Source organism: Oncorhynchus gorbuscha, unplaced genomic scaffold (assembly GCF_021184085.1).
Source record: "Oncorhynchus gorbuscha isolate QuinsamMale2020 ecotype Even-year unplaced genomic scaffold, OgorEven_v1.0 Un_scaffold_3834, whole genome shotgun sequence".
Classification (NCBI taxonomy): Eukaryota; Metazoa; Chordata; class Actinopteri; order Salmoniformes; family Salmonidae; genus Oncorhynchus; species Oncorhynchus gorbuscha.
In genome coordinates this window covers 20,863-30,285 of record NW_025747989.1, presented here as the reverse complement: position 1 = coordinate 30,285, position 9,423 = coordinate 20,863, and the positions used below count along the sequence as shown (strand labels likewise).

The window sequence follows — 9,423 nt, the reverse complement described above, 5'->3', positions numbered from 1 at the left end:
GTCATAACATTCAGACACATTCAGTTGTTTCTGTTTTTATCTATAAATTTACTGTGGTGTGAACAGGACATACAATTGGTTTTTGATGTAAAACAGTGAATACAAGGTTAAGTAAAATAGCACTTAGTGATGCCTAAAACAAACTGCAACCTTGTACTAAATGTTTGAGGCATTTATGCATTTATCTACTAAAGGTTAAGTATTGTCTCAAAAGTATTGTGGAGCTCCTGCACCTAAATATAAAGAGTACCGGCACCCAAAACGTTTATCGGCAACTATTTCAGTCCAAGTCAAGCACTGAATTAGATAATTGAACAAGAAAAAATATAATATATTTTTAGAGAATGAAGAAAGTGCCAGAACTTATGACAATAATGTTTGTGTCCGTTTCTCTTCTACTACTTTCTGACTCAGGTATGAGGCCGGTAACATCAACAGTGAGGACAAACCCAGCCTGCCTCTCTCTTTCCACACTGAGTCCAAACCTACAGTCACTGGGTCCTGATTGTGACACTGGAGGCCAGTTTCTACAGCAGGATCCAGAGATGACATCAGTGAAGCTGGAAGACTGCAGTCAAACACTGGAGCTGAATGTCAACATTAAAGATGAAGAAGAAGAGGAGGAGAAGATTGGTAAATCTGTTTCTCATGGTAAGAGCAGGTTCTATCTATTATCTATCTGTTACTAATAACCCTTGTGATGTTGAGTTGATGATACACCTCATCATTTTCATGACTTATGATATACTTTAGTTTTTTATTCCCCTTTTGTATTGCACAGCCTTTTTACATGAATACGTACAGGTAGCCTAGTGGTTAGAGAGTTGGCCAGTCAATTAAAGGCTGCTGGATCGAATCCCAGAGCTGACTAGATAAAAATTCACAAGCTGGTAAAATGACAGCGCCCAATCGGTTTGCGTCAACAGACTTCAGTACAGGCAGTGCGGGTGCAGCAGAGAGACATTTTTACTGCTGTTTTGACGCTAAATGTTATGATAATTTGTTTTCTACATGTGTAATATTCAGACACATTTGTCCGTAGAGCTCCATGAAAAGGATTATGCCGAGGCACCGATCTGGGGGAGGGAACCAAAACATTACTGCAGTGTTTATTTGTCTTTTGTTTAACATTTTATTTAACTAGGCAAGTCAGTTAAGAACAAATTTTTTATTATTCACTGACTGCCTAACCCGGACGATGCTGGGTCAATTGTGCGCCGTCCTATGGGACTTCTGATCACGGCCAGTTGAGATACAGCCTGGAATCGAACCCGTGTCTGTAGTGATGCCTCTAGCACTGAGATGCAGTGCCTTCGACCGCTGCGCCACTCGGGAGCCCCTTGAAGTGTTGAAGGTCCCCAAGAACACAGTGCCCTCCATCATTCATTGTTTTAAATTTTTTTACACATATTTATTAGTTCCAATTAGGACAATCAACAATTACAGAATGAGTCATAATGATATTTATTCTACCAATAATAGATACAAGCAGTAATGTTCATCTGTTGATGGATTATGTTGCATTTGTTACCATGGGTTCATAATTTGCTGAGCTCGAGGAGCTAATTTCTGGTGTGATTTTTTTAATACCAAGATATGTGAAACCTGGTTCTGTATTCACAAATAGATGCTGTACAACTGGATTCAGTATCTTGTTTGTTGAGGAAAAGGATGGAAGATTTTTTTATATTAACTTTAAACCCAAAAAACGGACAAGTTGTGAATTAAATTGGAGAGGGAACGGTTCTTTAGATCTGTTAGGAATAAGAGGGTATCATCAGCATACAGGGCCACTCTTTGTTCAAAATCTGTTTTAATTCCACTAATTAACGGTTGGGCCCTTACTGCAATGGCAAAGGGTTCTATAGCTAAAAGAAAGAGCCCTGGACTGTCTGGACATCCTTGTCTCGTGCCCCCGAAAAATCTTAAAATGTTGTGAAATCAAGTTGTTAGTGTCAATGTCTGTAGTGGGGTCGGTATATCATCTCTTAATCCATTTTACAGAAGTAGTTCCCAAATCTCTGAAATAAGACAGCTCAACTCTATGGAATTCCTTTTCTGCTTCAAGTGAGAGAATGGCAGTATCAGGGGACCCTTCACATGTGCACTATGTTTAGTACTCTCCTCACATTGTGAAAACCTTGGTTTTTCACGAAGCCATTTTGGTCTTGGTGTATTAGATATGGGAGCAGTCTATCCAATCTCCTGGCTAAGGCTTTAGCACTAATTCTTGAGTCGGATTTCAGAACATTTACATTTAAGTCATTTAGCAGACGCTCTTATCCAGAGCGACTTACAAATTGGTGCATTCACCTTATGACATCCAGTGGAACAGACACTTTACAATAGTGCATCTAAATCTTAAATTGGGGGGGTGAGAGGGAATACTTATCCTATCCTAGGTATTCCTTAAAGAGGTGGGGTTTCAGGTGTCTCCGGAAGGTGGTGATTGACTCCGCTGTCCTGGCGTCGTGAGGGAGTTTGTTCCACCATTGGGGGGCCAGAGCAGCGAACAGTTTTGACTGGGCTGAGCGGGAGCTGTACTTCCTCAGTGGTAGGGAGGCGAGCAGGCCAGAGGTGGATGAACGCAGTGCCCTTGTTTGGGTGTAGGGCCTGATCAGAGCCTGGAGGTACTGAGGTGCCGTTCCCCTCACAGCTCCGTAGGCAAGCACCATGGTCTTGTAGCGGATGCGAGCTTCAACTGGAAGCCAGTGGAGAGAACGGAGGAGCGGGGTGACGTGAGAGAACTTGGGAAGGTTGAACACCAGACGGGCTGCGGCGTTCTGGATGAGTTGAAGGGGTTTAATGGCACAGGCAGGAGCCCAGCCAACAGCGAGTTGCAGTAATCCAGACGGGAGATGACAAGTGCCTGGATTAGGACCTGTGCCGCTTCCTGTGTGAGGCAGGGTCGTACTCTGCGGATGTTGTAGAGCATGAACCTACAGGAACGGGCCACCGCCTTGATGTTGGTTGAGAACGACAGGGTGTTGTCCAGGATCACGCCAAGGTTCTTAGCGCTCTGGGAGGAGGACACAATGGAGTTGTCAACCGTGATGGCGAGATCATGGAACGGGCAGTCCTTCCCGGGAGGAAGAGCAGCTCCGTCTTGCCGAGGTTCAGCTTGAGGTGGTGATCCGTCATCCACACTGATATGTCTGCCAGACATGCAGAGATGCGATTCGCCACCTGGTCATCAGAAGGGGGAAAGGAGAAGATTATTTGTGTGTCGTCTGCATAGCAATGATAGGAGAGACCATGTGAGGTTATGACAGAGCCAAGTGACTTGGTGTATAGCGAGAATAGGAGAGGGCCTAGAACAGAGCCCTGGGGGACACCAGTGGTGAGAGCGCGTGGTGAGGAGACAGATTCTCGCCACGCCACCTGGTAGGAGCGACCTGTCAGGTAGGACGCAATCCAAGCGTGGGCCGCGCCGGAGATGCCCAACTCTGAGAGGGTGGAGAGGAGGATCTGATGGTTCACAGTATCGAAGGCAGCCGATAGATCTAGAAGGATGAGAGCAGAGGAGAGAGAGTTAGCTTTAGCAGTGCGGAGCGCCTCCGTGATACAGAGGAGAGCAGTCTCAGTTGAATGACTAGTCTTGAAACCTGACTGATTTGGATCAAGAAGAGAAATTGGTCTAACTTTCACATTTTGTGAAAGTTAGACCTTCCCGACAGTAGTCATGCCTTTTGATTTGGCTACACACAATCCACAGCTAGGATATTTAAAGGTAGGTTACCTGATCCTGTCAATCGGGTTCCCGGAACGAAAGACTATAGAACTGAGAGGTGCGGTTGGATCCGGTTGGATCTGGCTCAAATGAAGTACCAACCTTTTCATATTATGGGGTAGGGCCAAAGTGTGTATAAACGTTCTAATATCAAAACAACATGTTATACCATGCTATGTAACATCCGTTAAGGTATTATCACGTTGGGTAATGGTTTGTTATTTTTGTGTCAAACCAAGTGAACGTGAAACTGTTTTAAGTCAAACAAGGTTTGTCTGAATGGATGTACATAACTTCTTCAAGGTAATTTAATAAAAAATATATTTGAGATTACTGAGTTTGGTTAGCAAGTTATTGGTTTTGTGTGAATGAGTGATTTACGCATTTGGGAATTTGGGGAATCTGCTATAGGTTAAGTTAATTTACGTTGTGTAGACTAATTTTAAAGCGTGTACTTTGTCCAATTTGAATGAATTCGTGTTTTGTTACCTACTTCCTCTTTTGAAATGAGATGGACAGGAGCTGATTATTACCGCCACCTCAAATGTCTAGTGTTTGAGCTCATGTTCCCCTTATAGAATATTAGCTCAACAGTATTGTGGAGCTGCTGCACCTAAATATAAACAGTACCGGCACCTATTTCAGTCCAAGTCAAGCACTGAATTAAATAATTGAACAAAAATAAATATAATATTTATTTTTGAGAGTAAAGAAAGTGCCTGAACTGTCAAGACAACTTTTTTTCTGTTACTCGTTGTTACTACAGGACGACTAGAATTAAGTCTGAGGCCGGTAACATCAATAGTGAGGACAAACCCAGCCTGCCTCTCTCCTTCTACACTGAGTCCAAACCCACAGTCACTGGGTCCTGATTGTGACAGTGGAGCCCAGTTTGCACTGCAGGATCCAGAGATGACATCAGTGAAGCTGGAAGACTGCAGTCAAACACTGGAGCTGAATGTCAACAATAAAGATGAAGAAGAGGAGGAGAAGATTGGGAAATCTGTTAATCATGGTAAGAGCAGGTTCTATCTAAGTTTGTGTTATTCATTCCAACTTCCCACTGTGCAGGAAAAGTTGCTGTGGAACTATTTCAATGAGAAGGTAGATGTTATTTCATGCTACTGACACTTGCATGGTTTGACACCAGTATTTCCAGCATTTGTTTTATTCACTGGGCTGTCTGGAGTGATCAGAGTGGAGACTAAAGAATTGAAGTAAAAAAACTGCCAGTGTTTTAAAGTTCTATGAAATTAGTCTGTGTAGTTTCTAACCCTTGTGATAGTGAGTGGAGGATGATATGAAATTAGTCTGTGTAGTTACTAACCCTTGTGATAGTGAGTGGAGGATGATATGAAATGAGTCTGTGTAGTTACTAACCCTTGTGATAGTGAGTGGAGGATGATATGAAATGAGTCTGTGTAGTTACTAACCCTTGTGATAGTGAGTGGAGGATGATATGAAATGAGTCTGTGTAGTTACTAAAATGTAAACATTTGGTAGAAAGAAAACAAGACTCTCGGTCGACCAGGAATTTTAAAAAATGTTGGGACAGCCCTAATAGCTTTATTTCCTGTATTGTACAGCCTACTGATATGAAGTCATATGTATATCACACCAACTGACTGGTTCTTCTGATGTTGTTCACACAGGAGACCATGTTGAGACATTCTCTACATCTAGAGAGCAACAGCAGGAAGATCAGAGAGCTAAGAGGTCTCACCACTGCCCACATTGTGAGGAGATTTTCCCAATTCTATCAAAGCTAAAAATACACCTAAAAATACACACAGGAGAGAATCCGTATCCCTGTACTGACTGTGGGAAGAGATTCACAACATCAGGGAATCTGACAGTTCATCAGAGAGTGCACACTGGAGAGAAGCCTTACTCCTGCCCTGACTGTGGAAAGATTTTCTCTCGACTGGGCCACTTAAAAAGACATGAACATATACATACAGGAGTGAAGCCTTACTCCTGCTCTGACTGTGTTAAATGCTACACAACATCAGCTGAGCTAAAACTTCATCAGAGAGTGCACACTGGAGAGAAGCCTTACTCCTGCTCTGACTGTGGAAAGAGTTTCTCTCGACAGGGTTTTTTAAAAGCACATGAACATATACATACAGGAGTGAAGCCTTACTCCTGCTCTGACTGTGGGAAGATTTTCTCTCAACTGGGCAACTTAAAAACACATGAACGTATACATACAGGAGTGAAGCCTTACGCCTGCTCTGACTGTGTCAAATGCTTCACAACATCAACTGAGCTAAAAGTCCATCAGAGAACACACACAGGCGAGAAGCCTTACTCCTGCTCTGACTGTGGAAAGAGTATCTCTCTACTGTGCAATTTAAAAACACATGAACGTATACATACAGGAATGAAGCCTTACTCCTGTTCTGACTGTGTAAAATGCTTCACAACATCAGCTGAGCTAAAAGTCCATCAGAGAACACACACAGGCGAGAAGCCTTACTCTTGCTCTGACTGTGGAAAGAGTTTCTCTCAAATGTGCCACTTAAAAAGACACCAAGGTAAACATAAAGGAGAGAAGCCTTACCACTGATCTGACTGTAGAAAATTATTTTAAAAAGCTGAGCGAAAAGGTCATCAGAGAACAGACACGGGAGAGAAGCCTTACTTCTGCTCTTAATTTGGCAAGAGTAACTCAAGCAAAAGTATAAAGGTAGTTGGTTGTAAATATACCTTAGTATCAAAAGTAATCTTGATAAGTGCATGAATTGGACCATTTTCTGTCCTGCTAATCATTAAAAAAATGAAGTTGAGTACTTGTGTGTCATGGAAAATTTATGGAGTTAAAAGTATTATTTACCCTAGGAATTTAGTGAAATAAAAGTAAAAGTTGTCAAAAATATAAATTGTAAAGTAAAGAACCCCAAAACTACTTAAAGAACTATAAGTACTTTACACCACTGCATGCATCCACGCCATGTGGCAGTGTGGTGGTGTGAAGGTGTGTTTTCAGGGCACACATTGGGCCCCTTGATAAAAGTTGAGTAGTGTTTGGAATGCCACAGAATATCTAAACATCATTGCCAGGTGCGTCCCTTCATGGCAGCAGTGTATCCATCTGCAAATTGATTCTTTCAGCAGGATAATGTCTTATGCCACTCCGATGACAAAGGGGGTGCAACTCAATATTAGGAAGGTGTTTCAAATATTTTGTACTAGGGATGCACTGATATGACATTTTTGGCAAATAAGATATCCAATACTTTCCTTGCCAACAAACTACACCGATATTTAAAATGTTAGCGGCCTTTTAAGCATTCTAATACAGTTAAATAGTTAAAACACGGACGCAGCGTTTCACTACAGTCCCTGGTTTGAATCACATCCGGACGTGATTGAGAGCGCACAATTGGCCCAGCCTCGTCCGGGGTTGGTCGTTATTGTAAATAAGAATTTGTTCTTAACTAATTTGCCTAGTTAAGTAAAAGTTACACACCACAAACCACACCTACCAAAATGTTATTTTGTTGGCATTTACGTATGTCCCCATTACCAGTACAACATAATCAAAACCTATTTCTTTCACTTACTTGCTGTGCTGTTTCATCGTTCAGTTGTTTCATTCTCAACCAGGATTTCATCATACATGTCAAGCAGTGAAGTTTCAGCTCTGTCTGTCCGTAGCCTCTCTTCCTCATGTTCTCTTTCACTGTGTCCGTTTCCATCTTGTCCAGCTGTTTATGTAACATGTCACGTAAACCCTGTTACTTGTCTGCATCAAAGTAGCGGTCCTTGTACCGAGCATCGAGCATGATGGCGACACAGTAAAAAGACTCAGAGAGAATGCCACCGAATCGCTTGTTCACAGCATTGAGTACTTTTGTAAGTTAACTGCCGACACACACAGTGGGGTTTTGTTGAGCAGGGGTTTCAATGCCATGAAAGAGGGTATCACGTCTGCTGCAGGCGCAGTTGATTAGCTTATTTCTCGAGACAGTTGTTGGATTGGCGCTAGGAGTGTGTTCATGTTTCCAAGTTTCAAACACCTTGGAAATGGCAGCAGCGGTATGAGAACCAGCACATTCTTGAACATGCAATACTGCTTTCCTCAGTACGAAATCCTCATCGACACAGTAAAGAGACTCAGAGAGAATGCCATCAAATCGCTTGTTTACAGCATCAAGTACTTTTGTAAGTTAACCCCACGGTCTGTGTCGGGCAGTTTTGTTGAGAAGGGGTTTCAATGCCATGACAGAGGGTATCATTTCTGCTGCAGTTGCAATACTGCTTTCCTCAGTGCGAAATCCTCATCGACCCACTGTGCTGTCAGACTCAGTATGCTCGTGGGGCTGACATCGCTGGTCCAAATATCAGTTGTGATGCTAATAGCAGTGACGCCCATAGATGTGCGTTTTAACAATTCTGTGCAACTCCGGTAGGTCACCGTCAGAAAAATACTGTGTTCTGGGGCTTGACCAGTCGGCGAAAGCCAACGTCATCCACGACAGAGGACGGTCCTTGTACCGAGCATCATGGGCAATGAATGTCATTATCTTGGCGTTAACGGATTTCGCCTTTGAGTTGTCTCGCTGAAATGTTCTTACTCTTTTCAAATAACTGCTTGACTTGAACTTGTTTAGTTGTTGGAAGTGTGCGCTTAGTATTTTTCTGTTTTTGTTCTGTTTAGGTCTGTATTTTTCGTGGCGTCATCTATCCACGTTATATAGGTATGCATGTCAGCTTTAATTAACATCGGTTTTGCACATCAGTGTTAAATTAAACATCGGGCCGATGTTGGCATTTTTAGCTAATATCGTCAGATTCCGATATGCTCAACGATATATTGTGCATCCCTATCCGTGTAGATCATATAAAGATGGTGTAATGATCCGTTTTTAGCATTAGTTTGGGTGGATTCTTTTATTACTTAACTTTTGTTTAATGATAAACAAGCTATGAATTAACTACTTGTGTTTATTAAATTGTATCTTAATACTAGATTCATTATTTTAGTCATTGATGATGAATGTATTTGAATAACTGTATTGAATATAATTGAAACATCTGTCATTGTGCCCTTGAGCAAAGCAATTAACACTTATTTGTCCTGTAAGTCTCTCTGGATAAGAACATCTGCTAAATGACAAGAATGTAATTAAAAATTATGTTTGTACATGAATTTATGCTGGGCAACCTCTTTTCTCTTGTGTATAATTAAATAAAATAAACTGTTTGAAGTGAAATACTGTATATACAGTTGAAGTCAGAAGTTTACATACACCTTAGCTTAATGCATTTAAACTCAGTTTTTCACAATTCCTGATATTTAATCCAAGTAAAAAATTCCATTTTAGGTTAGTTAGGATCACCACTTTATTTTAAGAAAGTAAAATGTCAGAATAATAGTGATTTATTTCAGCTTTTATTTCTTTCATCACATTCCCAGTGGGTCAGAAGTTTACATGCACTCAATTAGTATTTGGTAGCATTGACTTTAAATTGTTTAACTTGGGTCAAATGTTTCAGGGAGTCTTCCACAAGCTTCCCACAATAAGTTGGGTGAATTTTGACACGTTCCTCCTGCCAGAGCTGGTGTAACTGAGTCAGGTTTGTAGGCCTCCTTTCTTGCACATGCTTTTTCAGTTCTGCCCAAAAATGTTCTATGGGATTGAGGTCAGGGCTTTGTGATGTCCACTCCAATACCTTGACTTTGTTGT

At 41.6% G+C, this 9,423-nt stretch overlaps 1 protein-coding gene across 1 annotated transcript; it reads left to right on the top strand.

Moving 5' to 3' along the window:
- The first annotated feature begins 419 nt into the window (after positions 1-419).
- LOC124028197 (gastrula zinc finger protein XlCGF17.1-like) lies at positions 420-8,591 on the top strand. Its single transcript, XM_046340310.1, has 4 exons — positions 420-651; positions 4,497-4,745; positions 5,383-6,063; positions 8,572-8,591. Exons 1-4 carry the CDS (start codon positions 546-548, stop codon positions 8,589-8,591), a joined length of 1,056 nt encoding a protein of 351 aa, XP_046196266.1. The 5' UTR covers positions 420-545.
- The last annotated feature ends 832 nt before the right edge of the window (positions 8,592-9,423 follow it).